The following is a 17,960-nucleotide window of genomic DNA, read 5'->3' as shown; positions in this document are numbered from 1 at the left end:
ACTGTGTTTTCAAGCTCCTGCTGCAAGTTGTAGACATCCTGGTGAAGCTTATCCTTTAGTTGTTCAATAATTATTTCGGCTTCTATGCTCATGTTTAGATGGCTGCAGTCCTCAGAAGCAGGCTCTAAAATACAGGATAGGAAAAAAGAAATGAAGCTCTTTTGGACAGCTAGTCAATGATGGAATACATTAGCATAAATATTAAAATATTTTAAGGTATTAGAAAGCTGCCCTCAGCAGCACCAATCAGGACACTTGGCAGTCTTGTTAGCTTAATCTGTTTAATCCTTAGATCCAACTTCTTTTCCATATACTGCCCTGACCTCCCCAGACTCACACTTTTAGAGATTTGCTCACTTGCTTTAGCTTTTCCCTGAAGTGTTGGTACACTCTTGCAATACAGGCTACATAAAAACTGGAAAGACAGCTTGATTGTCCAAAAATAACTTTCACATAATACACAGTAGGTAGGACATATTGTACCTTGACTACTTTGCACTCCACAATCATTGAGCTCCTCATAGAGAGTGTTTTGCAGTGAAGGTCGGATAATTCTGCCTTGTATCTGATATTCTTCCAGTTGAGATTGAAGTTCATCTATGTGATCTTGAAGTTCCTGAAAACAAGATGCAATCTCATCACGACGAACCCAGCCAAACAATCAACTGGAACAGCAATATTTTTATGGCCTGGGAGGACTGAACAGCTGCAAATGTGCATATATTTATATGCTAGGCAAGAACTGAACCCTGGCTTCTTTTGAAACAGAGCAATTTGGGGACTAAGCATTAGACCCATCTCTTCAGCTTGAGCTCAACATAAAATGAGCAGGTTTGGAAAAACTCATGGGTAAGTTTCAGGTCAGGATGAAGAATCTTCTGTTCTTGGATAGCTAATGACTTCAGAGATATTTATGTATTTCTATATATCTCACTTTTTATGAAAGGTAAAATCTAAGTACATATTAAAATACAACTGTGAAAGTGAGAGAGAGATCTTTTATGTATTGCTTAAATGATAAGAGGAGAGGCCAAAAGCAACTCTTTCCAGAGGATAGTTTATAGGCTGGGAGCAACACAGAGGAAAGATTCTTATATTCTAGAAAAATGAGATTCTGATAGCAAAGGCAGGTTTCTAACAGGAGAGGAAGTTCCTTAGACCAGTGGTTCTCAACCTGTGGGTCGGGACCCCATTTGGGGTCGAACGACCATTTCACGGGGGTCGCCAAACAAGGCTGTCCGCCATTTTTTTCCCTTTTCCCTAGCTGTCCTACTCCCTCTTATTGGTGGCCACACCCACTTGGGGGTCACCACAACATGGGGAACTGTATTATGGGGTCATGGCATTAGAAAGGTTGAGAACCACTGCCTTAGACAGTCCAGCTGTAAGACAGCTGCACCTCACAAGGAGACTGCAAGATATTAATTTCCATAAAATTTAGAGCACTAAGAGATGAGGGAATTGTTATCTTGCTCAAACTGGGGATGATACCTTTGAAAGGACACCAAGTTTCCATACTTCTTTTTCTAATCACTTTTGGAAATTGCTTGTTAACTGTTTTTCAGCTATTAGGAATCTTTGGATCAACATTTTTACAGCATTGGGTGAGTTTTCAACAACCCACAGAGAAAGAAATTTTAAATTTTAGAAAACTTCAAATAAACAGCAAAAGGATGATTAAAACTTTTTACAAAGTTACAAATGGACTAAAGGTCCATATAAATTTGAAATAAGGTTTTTGAACTAATTATACAGAATCTTTCATGTGGGAAAATGCTTTTGTTTTGAATTTACAAAATCATAAGATATGACTTTAAAAAATGGATATTAAAGGAAACTAGAGGGAACAAAAAATTATAATTAAAGGAGAACATTCAAACTCAACTGTTACAGAATGAAGCAAAATAGTTAACAATGGATATACTGAAGGAGGTTTTTGAACAATCGACCTAGAAATTAATTATAATAATCCCTGCCTGTATAGATAGACTGTCTTTAAAATAGTTTATAGAAAAGAAACAAGTTTACTTGACAATATTGAGATTGATTTGAAAATTGATGTAAAAATGACAGGAAAAAAGATGTTATAATGGCCATACAAAAGAAACCAGCTGATGTCTTCATAATTAAATGGGATATACAAAAACAAACTAAGAAAGTAACTTGGATAGCTTTCCTAGATTGGACTTACGAAAGAGGTTTGCTAAAGTTTTGAAGACTTTTGTGAGAAGGGACAAATTAAAAATGAAAAGAAAGCAAGTTCTATGACAGTGGTTCTCAACCTGTGGGTCAGGACCCCATTTGGGGTCGAACGACCATTTCATGGGGGTCGCCAAACAAGGCTGTCCACCATTTTTTCCCCCTTTTCTTTGGCCACGCCCCTGGCACCCGGTGATGTATAAGTGGTTGGGGGGTCACCACAACATGGGGAAGTGTATTATGGGGTCGCGGCATTAGAAAGGTTGAGAACCACTGTTCTATGACATTATTTGAAGGGTGTAAAGATTGACTCAAACTGTCTCTCTTGATTCTTGGTCCTTATCCATACAGTTTTCCCGGTAACAGTATGGAAACAGTTCTTCACTGTTTCTTCAATTTCTCTATATCCTAAACCCCTGGGCATTCATGGGAGGCATTCATGGGAGGCTGCCATTAACATCCTAACTAGGTCTGACTGTTTAGTTTTTGAGGGCTCAAGCAAGGTTGGCTAGGTGTTGCCATTTGGGAAGTAGATCAGTTCTCTTCTCTGTAGATGGTGGGGTAGGAGGAAGAAATGAAGCTCTGAGGCTTGCATGGCCAGCTAGCCAATCCACATCTGGAACGTGAAATCTAGTCACTTTGATAAAATGATTTTCTAGCTCTCTTTATGTAGACACACAACATCAAGAAAAGTGATTCGCTGGAGTCTCTAGGCATAGGCCTTGGAAAAACTTAATTTTATTCTTACCCTGCACTGCTGTTCGTATTTCTTCTTCATCTGACTCAGCCGCTCCTCCTGAAGGAAGAACTCTGCACTGCCAGGATCTAGGTCTCCAAACTAGAACCAAAGGACACATGGTCATCTTTTCCCCACCTTTAGACAGCCTGTTTTCCTCACTGGTACAGCAGTTAGATGATGGTCCAGGGAATGAAGCTTTATTATTGGATTTGAAAGGAAATCTGGTGCACTGAATAAAAGGAGGACACCCAGCTAAGGAATACTGCTTTAGAAAATATGTCAGAGATCAAATCTGGAGGTATGTCAGGCAAATGCTGCTACCAGGCTATCTTACATATATAGATATATGTAGTATTTAATTGGTTATGCATGTATATGGCTGTCTCCAACTCAAACTCATGATTCTGGGTGGCATATTAAAGACAACCCCAATAAATAATACATATAGTCCTCACTTAACAACATTAAGTAAGTAAGTAATTGGGACTAGAATTTCCATTGCTAAGTGACACAATCATAAAGCACGATGTCACGTGACTGCACCACTTGGTGACAGCACTTGTGGTACTTCCACTTGCCATCATTAAATGAATCCCATAACATTGTTAACCATGATGGTCACCTTTTGCAACCTCCTGCTGGCTTCCCCATTGTTAGAAGCCAGCACTGAAGGTTGCAAATGATCACATGACTATGGAATGCTGCAACATCATAACTGTGAGCTGGCTGCCAAGCACCCGGATTGCAGTCATGTGAGCATAGGGATACTGCAACCGTCATAGGTATGAGGATGGTTATAAGTACCACTCCTTCAGCACTGATAAATTCAAATGGTTGCTGAATGAGTGGTCATTAAGCTAGGACTACCTCTTACATTATCCTTTAAATCATATTAAGCAATAAAATGGCAAACAAAACTGAAAACATCTACAACTCACCCATTGTGCCCCACAGTATGGTGTATTTATAGGCTGCTGTATTGGTTATGTTTACATGGTGATTTGTGGATTCAAAATACTACCCTCCACCGGATTACAAACAATACATGATGAAGCTCCTGAAAATCAAAACTTGAACACCAGAAAAAGTGCCTCTCTAGGATGACCACTCCATAATTAGGGTGATGGTAGTAATACAGTCCTTATTCCTGCAATCACTTGCTAAAGTGGTTGAACTAGTTATTTGAAATGATTGAACTGCAAAATATAGTTCCAAACATCTTTGCAGAATTTTGGATGGCTGAGTGGACTTTTATTGTATCAGTCTTACTAACTTTCAAAATCTCTGCATCATTTCCTTTGGCTTTGTTTGTGCCAGATTAATCTGGACCCGAAGTCCTTATTAACATCTTCATAAAGTCAAATGACATTTGTAATATATTCTGGGATTTTGCTGAATTAATCACCAACAGCATCTTACCTTGTCTACTAAGACATTTTCCCAATTATTCTGCAGTTTGCTCATCATGCTTTCATACTTCACCAATTTCTCTCCAGTTTCCAGGAGCTCATGCTCTAAGCGACTATTTTCCTAAAAAGAAATTGAGAGGGTCTCAAAAATATCCAGTTTGGTTCCCAAACAATACATAAAGTGACTGTGTTTTTCCTAGTTTCAGTTTTCTTCACCCTGATATTATTAACAAAGTCTGAATTTTTCATGCAGCCTTACTGAAAATGCTGGTAATTATAGTTCTAACAAATAAAAAGGGCACCAGGTTGAGTGACATTAGATCAAAATAGGCAATATTTAAAAGGCTGCTATTCAGATCCAGAGGAGACTAGTTTAAAAATCTAAGGGAATGTACTGTATGTCTTCATTTCTTGCTTGGTCTCTGGAGGATCATTATAATATTTAAAGGAGAAACCCCTTGCCTTGTTCTAAAACCTAATTAACTGCCTTAAAATTAACTTTCAGTTTATGCATTCAAATGAATCTACACGTGCCGCATGGAATATCATGTTAGAAGAAGGTCTTCATCTTTCCGATCCCACTTCCTTTCCTTCAACCCCCAGAAGAATTATTTTTTGCATAATTTAAAAAGCTTACATCAAGCTTTTTAATAAAATACATCAGTCCAAATGTCAGTCCATTGATTTGCACATTAAAAATTATGTGCATGTAATAAAAGCCGTCCACATGGGGAGACACGCATTCATATACACTGGTATCTTTTTTAAGGAATTGGGTTGCTTTTTTTAAGCCCTGAGATGCATGTACAGCCTCTAAATAAATGCATCTATCAAATAAATATAAGTGTGACAAAGTTATTTAATACACATGAAGTAATAAGAATTGTATTTAGATTATTTTAATTTTAATTTTTGTCATGGTCTTTACCATAAAGCTCCCTACAAGCATTCAAAAGCCAAACATAGTCTGTAGTATGAAATAAGTTGTGCCCTCCTGCTTTAAGGTAGCTGTTACCTTCAAGGTCAGAGCAAGGCGGTCCTGGAGATAATTCTCTTCGGTTTTCATCTTCTCTATCTCCTGCTCCAGTTCTGCTTGTTGCTTGCTGGCCTGCTGCTGTATCCGCTCACAATCTTTCTGAAACTCTGTTTTGAGAGCTGCAACACGATCTTTGTACTCCTCATCCAGCTTGCTATACACACAGATTAAGAAAAATCAGGGGTTGAATATTGGAAATCAGTGGGTGGCAACAACCTAACAAAATCTCATAGATTCATTGGTATTTATCAGTAAAATGGTCATTCCCATTGGGATCTTCTTGATAATGCAAATGGTCTCATAAAATCCCAGGACATCCTCACTTGTGAGGATTTAAAAGCAAAGTTCTCATTCTCAAGACAAATGATACATATGAATTTCTAAATGTTTGAAATTACTACAGAATCCTGGATCACACCAAGACAGCATGTGGAAATTTGGATGAATTGAGAATTTTATACAGGTATTCCTCGGCTTATGATCACAATTGAGCCTAAAATTTCTGTTGCTAAGTGAGACATTTGTTAAGTGAATTTTACCCAATTTTACAACCTTTCTTGCCACATTTGTTAAGTGAATCACTGCAGTTCTTAAGTGAGTAACATGGTTGTTATATGAATCCGGCGTCCCCATTGTCTTTGCTTGTCAGAAGGTTGCAAAAGGAAATCACACAACCCTGGGACACCATCATAAATATGAATCAGTTGTCAAGCATCTGAATTTTTGATCATGTGACCAAGGGGATTTCATAAGTATGAAAAGTTGCAAATCACTTTTTTCAATGCTGTTGTAACTTCAAACGGTCACTAAATGAATTGTTGTAAGTTGAGGACTACCTGTAGTCTGTAACTGACTTCAGGATGGATATTCTTGACCAAACATTTTGCAAAGATCTGTATCACCACAAAAACAGTAAGCTAGATCCTATTCACACTTATCAGCACAATCATCAGCACAAGAATATCTGAGCTGTATCCAACACAGGTGGTTTTGAGAATGAAACACAGTTTAGCAATTGTGAGCCAGGTCAGATTCTTAACAATTCCTTTCATGGATCCAGATTGTCATATTTCTCAGTTTCTGCCCACTTCTTTACAGCAGTGTTTCTCTTGAGATTTGCCTAGTCCCAATCCAGTTGGGATTTTGGAAAGCCATTAAAACGTGATGCTTTTGGAAGGCTAGTAAATTGTAAGGTTGATCTTTTTAGTATCTGTTTTAATTGAACGTTTTTATTGTTTTTTGGTTGTAAGATTGTTATGTATTGTCATTTATTAAAATCATTTATTGTTTTCATCTTTGTCATTGAATATGGGAATGAAAGGAAGTCACTTGAAGGCTTCATACATATATTCTAAGATGTTTTTATATGAAAAATTATATCACTAATAATCAATTTAATTTTGATCCTTGGGGTATAGGAAATGGTAAAAATGGATTTGAGGGGTTGTATGCAGCACATGGTCTTCCTACCCTCCTTCGAGGGTGTTACAAATCTCCTCAAAATGCCTCATCCTGGAGTTCTTAGTCTATCCTCCCTATTGATATTCTGAAATTTGTCAAGAAGCTAATTTGAGATATCTTCACAGACCTACTTCCCAGCCTGTCTCTAATACACATGGCTGACTTGAACCTATGGCTAGCCTTGTCAGTTGTTATTTCAAGAGACCTAGCTGCCACTTAAGTCACAGTGTTGCCATGAAGAGAGATTGTGAATCCTGAAGTAAAGGCAGCATACCTTAGATTGTATTCATTTTGGCGTTCAATGGCAGCATGATGATCATCCACTTCGGTGGCCATTAGGGATGCTCTTTTCTCCACTTTCTCCAAATCCAGAAGTAGTTTGTCCTTTTCCCTTAGAACTAGATCAGCCCGTTCTCTAAAAAAATAAACCTCGGTTGTCAGATAATGCTTGCTGAGCTTCCCAGCAACAGAGAACGTAACAGTTTGACCATTTCCAAGCATATCCGTGAACATGTCTACCCAGATGCACAAATATCTCATTGAAGTTTATAACTCATTATTAGGCAAATAGTGAAATATTTCAGGCTGTGAGGTTATGCTAGAAAGCAAGCTCTAGGGATTGACAGGAGTCAAAGTAGGGTGGCAGTGACAGAGATGGGAGAAATGAGCATGCATGAGTCTACGTATCCCTATTTGCTGGGGTAACAGACTGGCTAAGAAATGGCTAAGCAACGTTAAGAAGGTCTTGGTTCTGCTACAAATGGGTTTACTATTTAAAAGAGCTCCCCTCCCCTGCCAAAAACTCTCTCTGATTCTGAACGAAATGCTGCAGCCAGCAGGCTAGCCCAGGTCAGAGCTTTTGTAAGGATGAGAAATTGCCACCTGAGCCGACATATGTCTATGAGTGTCAAGAAAGTGGAAAACACGAAGCTCTGGGGCTACAGTCTGCTAATTCTCTCTTGTCCCAATCATTTAAGGCAATGAAGAACAATTCTGGATTTCACTGATGTGGTCAGCCTTGGTTTATGCAGAGTTTTCTACGCCTTTCATCAGTTGCTTTGTTGCAATGCCAAACAAGCCAAGGTTGCATAGTGCTTCAGTGCAGTATTGTAAGCAAACTCTGCCCACAGCCTGGAATTAGATCCTGATGGGGTTCAAGGTTGACTCAGCCTTCTATCTTTCCAAGGTCAGAAAAATGAGGACCCAGATAATTGGGGGCAATATGCAAATAATGCATCTTCATTGTAAAGCTCCCAGAGAGTGTTGTAAAACGCTAGGAGGGAATATATAAGCCTAAATGCTATTGCAATGCCTTGAGTCAAAGCAGAAAGATTCCCTCCAGCTAAAGACTTCATCCAGCTGGATATGGGCCATTGTGCTTAGCATTCAGACGAAAGCAGCAACTCTGATCTAGCACTAGAAGAGTGCTTTGAATCTTGGTCAAAGTGAAATCCTCCTTGGGGAATCCCCACCACCCTACATTTCAGGTTTTTGTTAAAGCTGATTTACTATCTCCATCTCATCATATACATATTTATGTTAGATACTCACATCAAATGCCGAATCTCCATTTTGAAAGCAGCCAGGGCTGCTTGGTATATCCCATTCTTGGCTATGAGAAGCTCATTTTCCAGGGCAAAAGTCAGTTCAGCCAGGTTAATTTTTACATCCAAACTGAAATCTAAGGCCTGCAAGAAAGTTGGTATGGACAAACATATCAGTTTTGATAGAAGAGAATTTTTGTAGCTCAGGGTTGAACTGTGGGATCCTTGGTGCTCTCTGAGCTTGGTGGTTTTCTTGCAGACATTTCATTATCATACAGTCTGATGATGTTACCTAGTTTAGTAAGGAAACATCTGCAAGGAAACCACCAAGCTTAGAGAGCGCCAAGGACCCCACATGTTAGTTTTGATTTTTCTCATTTCCTTCTACCTGAGTATGAGATTTGGCTCAACTTCCCCCCCCCCTCAATCTATCCCTGGAGAAGAATCAGATGATAAAAAGTTATTTCCTTTCTTTCTAGTTCTCCTTTGCATGCAGCCTCCCCACTCCAAAAGCCAAATAAAACCCCCATGTGCCAGAGAAAAAATGTTTCAGCCTATTATGCCTTTAAAAATGACTTCACTTCCCTTTTGTCTCTTCTGTTTTAGAAGAAGACAAGATGATAGTAAAGGATAAGCTGCAGGATGCCATTATTCTTACAAGAGTTGTTGATTTCTGATGTGGAACTGTTTAGGAAGATATGAGTGGAACTTTATATAGAACTATATAAAGATATGAGTGGAACTATAAGATGGGTCTTGCTCAGGACCTCAGTGGAACCTTCATATCTCAGCAGTTCCAATAGAACGATTCTTTGTATGGCAAAGTTTGATAAAATTTTGGGGTGGATACCAAATGGATAGATCTTATGAAAAATGGTTAATTTGATTTCATGGACATCAAATGCAGACCAGATGTTCCCTTTGCACCAACCAGCAGAGTTCAGCAGCCAAATATATACTTAGGTGGATTCTGGACACAGTTTCCATCTGTGATGTTGTGCCATCACAATATTATAGGAATATAATGGTTGCTCTTGAAAATGGTACACTTATCTCTGACTGGAGATGGACAATTGAGGAAGATCCATATTTTCTGCTTGCCCCATTGCAGAACATACCATTCACTGCTTTGCTCTTGCCCCATTACATGCATTTTGAATCTACTTTAAAAGTACTATGTAAGCAATCTTAAACCCTTCCAAGCAGCTGGTCTTTAGAGCTTCATTCCAATATAATAATAACTTTGATTTTCTACAGTACTTGGCACACCCTCTCCACTCCAGCAGCTGATTGCTGCCCTATTCTGCCATATTGCCCTGGCTCCAATCTTCTCTGCTGGTCAGGGGTTGCCTTTTAAAAATTATTTTGCAGTTGATTCAGTGATGGCCCATTAAGTTGTCCTGTTGCTTCCCACCAGCCTCTAAACAAACGTTTTTCAAACTTGGGAACTTTAAGATGTGTGGACTTCCACTCCCAGACTTCTGGGTATTGAAGTCCACACATTTTAAAGTTATCAGATTTGAAAAACATTGCTCTAGAGCAGGGGTGTCAAATTTCCAGCTGTGGGCTGGATGCGTCATGCCAAAACTGTGCCCACCCCAGCTCCGGCAATGGGGAAAAAGTCGTGATATGTCGCGACATGTCATGTGACATTGCGAGCTTGACACCCCTGCTTTAGAAGGTCATTGCTCCATACTAACTTTACTTCTCTTAAGTTGCAGGTCAAAACCTTTTATTTTCGTTTTCCCACCTCTATTCAGAGTATTTGTCTTTTTTCTTAAATCTAAATGCACATGTTGGAATAAAGCTATAATGTTTAAAAAATGTTGGTTTTGCTTCTATGATGCTGAATTGTCGGTTCTTCCTTGCCATAAAGCTTATTTGGGCCTATAGTTGCATGTAGGAATGAAAAGAAAATCTGTTCCCTTTCCTTTGATTATTGAAGTCTCAGAGAACTGATGGTACAATATGGGGGGGGGGAAGAAAACAGAAGAACCGTTGTTTGTGCCAAAGGCAGGGAAAGCCATCCATGTACAAACATCTGTGAAAGCTGTCTCCTACAAAAGCAAAGGCATGGAGACTAATGGGGGAGGAATAATCTCTAAACAGTGCTTCTCAATCTCAGCCACTTTAAGATGTGTGGACTAACTCCCAGAATCCCCTAGACAGCATGCTGGCTGAAGAATTCTGGACTTGAGGTCCACACATCTTAAAGTAGCTGAGGTTGAGGAACACTGCTCTACAAAGAAAAGGGCTAGCCAATGAGGATTGCCTTCCCTGCACAGGTGGGAGGAACAAGAAGCAAGAGAAAAGCCAGTCAAATCCTATGGTGCTCATAGCCCTGACTGAATATCAATCCAACTGCATGCTGGGCTGAAATGTTTAAAAGAGGTTCAGAAACAGCTGGGAGTTGCATAGGAAATGAGCAACTTAAGACTGCAATAGGGAATTCCCCTTGCTCACAAAAGCCTGAATAATCCACATTTTAACTGCACCACATCAGTTCGCCCGGAAGCCCTGGGGGGTGTAATTGTTGGGGAAGATGAAAGCTTTCTGACGAAGTGCTCTAAGCATCATCCCCAGTTTGAAATGTGTGGCATCCCATTTAAATCCTTTGTGGATTCTGAACATTACTTTCAATCTGCGGTTCGGATATATTTCTAAAACTGCATTAGTAACTGCGTAACTATGGAATACATTACCTTCAGGATCTCCTGACTATTCTCTATGCCTTGTTCTTGCCAAGCATCAAGAATTTGTTCCACTGCAGCATAGCCCATCCCATCATCCAGGCTGGAAAAGACACGGAAGCTGATTGTACTTGTCATTGCTGAGGGAGGGGTGGTACGTCTCCCACTTTCATCAAAGGCCTGGATGGGGAGGGGGAGAAAAAGAGATGGGTTTGATTTCCAGAAGAAGTCAAGTGTTTTCATTTAAGCATCCCCAACCTCTTTAGCTGTAAATTGTGCTCTCTGGGGAAAAAAACCCCAATCATGTCAGGACATTAATTTGGAACCTTTCTTCTTGATGGGCTTGATTTCTAGAAAAAGGCAAGTTTTTTCATATGAGCATCCCCACATTTGTAATGGTGTAGCCCAGGGGGAAGCAACCTTGGCTCTTTTATGGCTCAGGAATTCTGGGAGTTGAAGTCCACGAATCATAAAAGAGCCAAGGTTGCCCACCCCTGGACTATAGCCCAAAGGCCTCACCTCTCAGTAAGACTTAAGCTATAGATATGATTTAGTCTCTCAGAATAAATCCAAATGAGCAATCCCTGAGCATATCTAGATTTTCCGTCTCTTGAGGCTTTCTACCGTCATGGACAGTTTAATTGGTTTTCCTGTACATTCCAGACAGCTAGACTAGATCAGTGTTTTTCAAACTTGGCAACTATAAGACATGTGGACTTCAACTCCCAAAAATCTACAGCCAGCAGTTGAAGTCCACACATTTTAAAGTTGCCAAATTTGAAAAATAGTGAACTAAATGATCCTTGTGGCTCTTTACAACTCTATAATTCTATGATATTTGTGTGCAGCAAGGCCTCAGGATAATATTTAAGATTGAGCTACTTTGCTTTATAAAGGCCAAACAGAAGTTTGAATTTTCATTTTCCAGATAAGCTTTACAATTTTGTTGATGAAGATGGCATATATATAGGCCAACTGCAGTCAATTAAACAGCAGCATCCATAAATATCCAATAAACTCCCGGGACAAATAAAAAAGAAAAATTGGGGATAGGAAAGCTCAGTCAAGAGAAAAAAAACATGTTGCCAAAAAGCAACGAGATAATACAAGTATCTGATAAGGATATTTTCCTCACTGTCTTTAACAGTTGTGCTAAAAGTGTTATTTTCAAAACAAAACTCAAGAAAACGTGACATAGATTGAATTAAATGTGGTTGGAAATCAGAGCAGAATATTTTAGTGACATGCATGTAGAAAGCATATTAAGAGACCTACCTGCATAGAAAGATGCCGTTTCAATTGTCTGTATGGAGTGGAGGCAGAAGGTGGGAGAGGCTTCCCAATTTTAAAGAGCCCATAGAAAAAGTCTTCAATGCTCATTGTGCCATTGTTGTGGTCAAGGTTGCGAAACATTTCCTCCAGCATCTGAGGGGAAGCAAATGTTTCAAATTAGTGAAAATGTGCAGGGCCTCATGGGGGAAAACATCCTAGTATAATTCAGAAAATTCGGAGTGACTGAAATTCACTGATGCAGTCTGAAACCACATTTTCCAGACTTACAAAGCGAGTATGGCTTAATAAGAAGTTGACAGATTCGGGTCTATAGAGCCTGCGTCTTGAGCATACTCTTGCACTGCAGTGAGTCTTGGTACGTCAGGAGAGAAGGCTGAACACCTTTCATATGCACTGTCTCCGACGTATTCTCGGCATCACCTGGCATGACAAAGTCCCAAATACCACAGTCCTGGAATGTGCTGGAATCTCTAGTATGTATACACTATTGAAACAGCGACATCTACGCTGGCTTGGGCATGTCATGAGAATGGCTGATGGTCAGATTCCGAAAGATCTCCTGTATGGAGAACTAGTGCAGGGAAAGTGCCGCAGAGGGAGACCTGAGCTGTGATATAAGGATATCTGCAAGAGGGACCTAAAAGCCTTGGGAATGGACATTAACAGCTGGGAATTCTTGACCTCTGATCGTTCAGCCTGGAGGCTAAAGTCACAGCATGGCCTTCTCCAATTCGAAGAGACACTTGTGCGGCAGGCTGAGGCAAAGAGGCAGTCCCGGAACCAGTGAAATCTGGGCACTGGACAGGGGACAGATTTTATCTGCCCTCAGTGTGGAAGGGACTGCCATTCTCAAATTGGCCTTTTTAGCTACACCAGATGATGCCTTAGGACCTCTTCCCAGAGCACTATACCATAGTCTCTCGAGACTGAAGGATGCCAACTTTAACTGAAGTCTGAAACCCAGGGGGAAAAAAAGACTAGGAAACAGCAGGTGGCAGCATCTGACTAACCTCATCTGGGCTTAGGAAAGGTTGATCTTGGTTAATGGTTACTGTAGATGGGCAACTCTCTGAGAACCCTGGGGCTGTAGGGTAGACTGGGAAGCCCCAAAGCATCCCAAAAGGCAATGACAAACCCATACTGTGGCCAAGAAAACAGTACACATGCATCCATGAAGTCATTGGGAATTAAGTTGAACCCCAAAGTCTTTTTCTGTTTTTAGAGGTTACTGAACTCTGTCTTAAAACTTTTTCTAAATGCTGAACATCTAGCTGAGAATAGAGTTAATGTTACACAGCTAGACCTGGATCATGTGTTATTTAAGGAATGGCTCTGTATCTCTGTTTTCATGAGGATTCAATTTTAATAAAAGTTTCCACAAATGCATAGCACAACCACATATTAGTCTCTGCAGCTTTTTCTCTGTTTTGTGGAAACCTTCCTACTCTAAAGAAGGACTAGCTTTAAAAAAAACCCTCATGCCAAAGTAATATAAAGATGGGATTTTTAAGAATTCCTATAGTTTTAGAAAAGTAGATCACATAAAGGAAAAGAAGCATGGTGAAAAACTTCTTAAATCAGACCAAAATGTACCTATATTATGAAATAGACAGGAGAGATACTGTTTGTCTTTGTTTTACTTCCAGGGGTAACAAAATCATGATGTTAACATTATTTTGTCAACTGAAGGATGCAGGGCATGGGGTGGGGAGATTTTGATGTCCCTGAAGAGTTAGAGGGGAGAATGGTCATTTCATTATTCCCTAAGGGTACTTCGTATTGAGCCTATTGGAGGCTTAATAGACTTGCTTTATTTCATGTTCCGCAAAAATTAGTGGAAACCATGACATTGGTGATTTGCTACTAAATTTCAGCAAAGCGTTGGAGAGCTATAAAAACTTGATTGAGGGCTGCCTTCAGTCTATAAACCTCAGAATATTTCCCTCAAGCCATGAGAATATATTTATGTTCAAATTTGCAAAGTTAAGGAAATAAGAATAGTATTTCCCAGCCATTATATTGACCTAGGGCTTAACTCTCATTAGGTACCTGAGTATCAATATTCTGCAAACCAAACTGCTCACAAATGGAGACAAGCTTCTTTCTGTTCAAGTGACCATCTCGGGAGATTCCAAGATTCTTGCAAACCTCATGCAACTTCTCCTCTATCCAATCCTGAGAAGGGAAGATATTTGGAGATGTATTCAAGTCATCAGGATTCCAGAACCTCAACTGGCCTAAAAAGAAAGCAACAAAACTTGATTTGGGAGAGAAAAAAACTCAACAATTAGAAAAGCAAACAGAGGAAAAACCACAAATAAAGCTAGTGAATCTTTCAAAAAGTGTAAACTCTTATCAATGTTCCCCCTGATGAAAATCTAATTATATTAATATAAAGCCTATTGCTATTCCTTACTGCTTATTTTAAATAATTTACAGATCCTATATTGTTTATTATAGAGAGTCAATACTATAATGTCTAATGGACTCCTTGAACAATTAAAATAAATTAAGATCTGGATTAAAGAAAACATTTTTGATGTTTATCATAAAGCTCACATCCTTCTAACTATGGCATGAACAGCTCTTTCATGCAAAGTTTTTTCATCATGATGTTGCTTTAATTTCATTTCTAATTCTGGTTGAGATAAAACTGCTTGTTGCTGAAAATTGTTTCGGTTTTCCTCTTCTACTCCTCTTCTTCCAATACTGCTTGTTGCAGACCTAATCTAGCTCCTATGGGCCACCCTGGACAGTTCCAAATTTTCCAAATAACATGCAGAACAGAATTATATGCCTCTTCTAGTCTGGCTTCTGCTCAATATGGATACTTTGAAGACAGACTGTATCTGTGATGAAATATAGTGAGGAGGTGGATTTCCAGGAGGGAGGGGGTGCATTCCAGAGGAATAAGAGGCAACTTAGTCTGGATGTTTTGTGTGTGAGAGAGGGGGTGAAGACAGCTCCTCCCTAATAGTTCACAGTATATTGTAGATACAGATATGACATTAGAGTGCTCTGTCTACCAGATTTTGTCTATAGATATGAAGCAATAAAGGACTCAGCTTGAAAGAATTTTCATGTGTCATTCTTGGTTTTGTGCCTGACAGTATCTTTAATATGTTGTTCAAAAGCACTTGACAATGTCTGAACCAAGAAAATTACTTTCTTATTGCATCTGTTCTTTGTTACAATGAATTGTACACACTCTAAAATTATAAGTACAAGGGAAGGCAGAATTGTAATGTATTAAATAAATAGGATTGTAACAGCAATTTTGAAGCTCTGAAAATTAAACAATTTTAAATGTAGAAAACAAATAAAAAATTTCCCTCTTCTCCCTGCTCTCAAATCCTTCTCCCAGTCCATTTTCTATTCCATTTATTTCAGAAGAAACTGGCACAATCTTCTCTTACCTTCAGCTTCATATTCTTCACTGTCTTGTGATTGCCAATGCTGAGAAAGAAAGAAAGAGTTTATTTTAATACAGTAAATGTGTACACCCAAAATAGGAATAAAGTAGTCACATTAATCTCTTGGGTCACTAGTGCCAATCTGGTGACCCTTTAAAAATGTAACAGATGACTGTGATAGAGACCAAACAATAGTTTCCTACTCCAAATGTAGATACATTTAATAATTAGAGCACTTCAATTCACTTAGCTAAGTAAATTAGCTTCTTCCCCATGAAAATGTCTGTTTCATGGTATTTTGAAAAAGCAATTCTAAAATCAAATACACATTACCAATAATAGAAATACAGATAATCCTTGACCTACAATAGCACTGAAAAAAGTGATTTATGACTGATTCTCACACATCACCCATACAGTTACATGATCAAAATTCAGGTGCTTGGCAACGGTACTTCCACCTTCTTTAGCAATGGAAATTGTGCTACCAACTACTTGTATCCCTCTGCTACCCTATCTTTCATCCCTGAAGTTTTCATGAAGGCTCTTGAAACAGAGCCTTTCTGGTTTTCACCCAAAAGATTACATCTTCTTTTAAGATCATCTGCAAAGTAGACTTTAAGTTACTTCCCCTCTTGCCATTCCCAAGCTGCTGTTATTTAAGCGATAAAAATACTTGAAATACAAAGAGCTGAAGAAGGGCCTATTTAAAAAATAATCTGCTAGATAGGGCGGCCACAATTAATACATGTGGATGCTAGACTTCCTGTTTTGCGCCCGCAGCATATGGCTGTGCGAGAGTGGACCTCTGCTCCCTACGGCTAGTTTCTTTCTGCTTGGAAGTTGCCCCAGAGAGGTGACCGTGAAGGAGGGGCGCGGTGTTCTTAGATTTTCAAGAACAGCTGCTATATTATGCCACAATAAATGCCCTTCTTCCTTGCTCCTCCCCAATCAAAGCCCTGGGAATGCAAATATGCAAACAGTAGAACCAGTGTCACCTGGCCAGGATTAGACAATCTATTCAGAACCTGATCATGAGCAGTAAAAGGATATTCCCCCAATGGATATAGAACAATCAAAAAGGATTATTACAGAGTCCTGGATTATACAACTTCACATGGCATGGATGGATTTAAAATACAGGGTAAATTCAATTTACCGGATCTTAGCAGAACAGATTCTACATTTGACAGGCTCAATTTTGGCGAGAATTTACATCATTTGCTTAATACATCATATGCATATGACAAATTGTGTAATTTTGTGCTGCTTTATGTCATTTCTGTAGATTACATGATGGCATTGTGCCAGTAATGAACGAATGATGTAATATGCAAGGATTTCATATATAATGTAAGTGCCTGAATAACAGACAGCCTTTCTCTCCAATTAGCTTATTAAAATGTTTCACAGTCCCATGGGAAAAAGTACATCTTCCTATGGATAGGCAAACATCACATCTCTTCCCTTGACAAAAGCATGCAAGAGAAGAAAGTCATAGCACAACAAAAACAGAGGAAAGAGCAGAAAGAAAGATTATATATAGGGGATAGATGGGGAACTCATCAAATTTGCAGATGACACCAAGCTGGCAGGAATAGCCAACACTCCAGAAGACAGGCTTAAGATACAGAAGGATCTGGACAGACTTGAACATTGGGTGCTATCTAACAAAATGAAAATTAATGTTGAAAAAAGCAAGGTTCTACATTTAGGCAAGAAAAACCAAATGCACAGGGGGTACCTTGCTAAATAGTAGTAATTGTGAGAAGGACCTCAGAGTCCTAGTGGACAATCACCTAAATATGAGCCAGCAGTGTGCTGCAGCTGCCAAAAAGGCCAACACAGTGCTAGGCTGCATTAACAGAGGGATAGAATCAAGATCATGTGAAGTGTTAATATCACTTTATAATGCCTTGGTAAGGCCACACTTGGAATACTGCATCCAGTTTTGGTCACCGCAATGTAAAAAAGATATTGAGACTTTAGAAAGAGTACAGAGAAGAGCAACAAAGATGATTAGGCGACTGGAGACTAAAGCATATAAGGAACGGCTGCTGGAATTGGGTATGTCTAGTTTAATAAAGAGAAGGACGAGGGGGGACGATAGCAGTGTTCCAATATCTCAGGGGCTGCCACAAAGAAGAGGGAGTCAAGCTATTTTCCAAGGCGCCTG

The 17,960-nt window shown here is 39.3% G+C and overlaps 1 protein-coding gene across 9 annotated transcripts in view; it reads right to left on the bottom strand.

The window, feature by feature from the left end:
• NIN (ninein) overlaps positions 1 to 17,960 on the bottom strand; it is a 112,086-nt gene that overhangs the window by 38,981 nt on the left and 55,145 nt on the right. For all 9 annotated transcript variants that reach the window (XM_039329481.1, XM_039329485.1, XM_039329486.1 and 6 more), the window contains 11 exons: positions 15,788 to 15,827; positions 14,421 to 14,608; positions 12,354 to 12,503; positions 11,091 to 11,258; positions 8,396 to 8,532; positions 7,119 to 7,259; positions 5,363 to 5,537; positions 4,358 to 4,468; positions 2,948 to 3,037; positions 484 to 616; positions 3 to 124 (listed from right to left, as the gene is read on the bottom strand). In XM_039329481.1, coding sequence (XP_039185415.1) covers positions 3 to 124; positions 484 to 616; positions 2,948 to 3,037; positions 4,358 to 4,468; positions 5,363 to 5,537; positions 7,119 to 7,259; positions 8,396 to 8,532; positions 11,091 to 11,258; positions 12,354 to 12,503; positions 14,421 to 14,608; positions 15,788 to 15,827 — 1,455 coding nt within the window. The remainder of the gene's footprint in view (positions 1 to 2; positions 125 to 483; positions 617 to 2,947; positions 3,038 to 4,357; positions 4,469 to 5,362; positions 5,538 to 7,118; positions 7,260 to 8,395; positions 8,533 to 11,090; positions 11,259 to 12,353; positions 12,504 to 14,420; positions 14,609 to 15,787; positions 15,828 to 17,960) is intronic.

The sequence above is a fragment of the Crotalus tigris genome, unplaced genomic scaffold (genome assembly GCF_016545835.1).
Source record: "Crotalus tigris isolate CLP2741 ecotype Arizona unplaced genomic scaffold, ASM1654583v1 scf7180000024398.1132909, whole genome shotgun sequence".
Taxonomy (NCBI): domain Eukaryota; kingdom Metazoa; phylum Chordata; class Lepidosauria; order Squamata; family Viperidae; genus Crotalus; species Crotalus tigris.
Note: the sequence above shows the minus strand (reverse complement) of the source record. Positions and strands in the feature narration are given on the sequence as shown.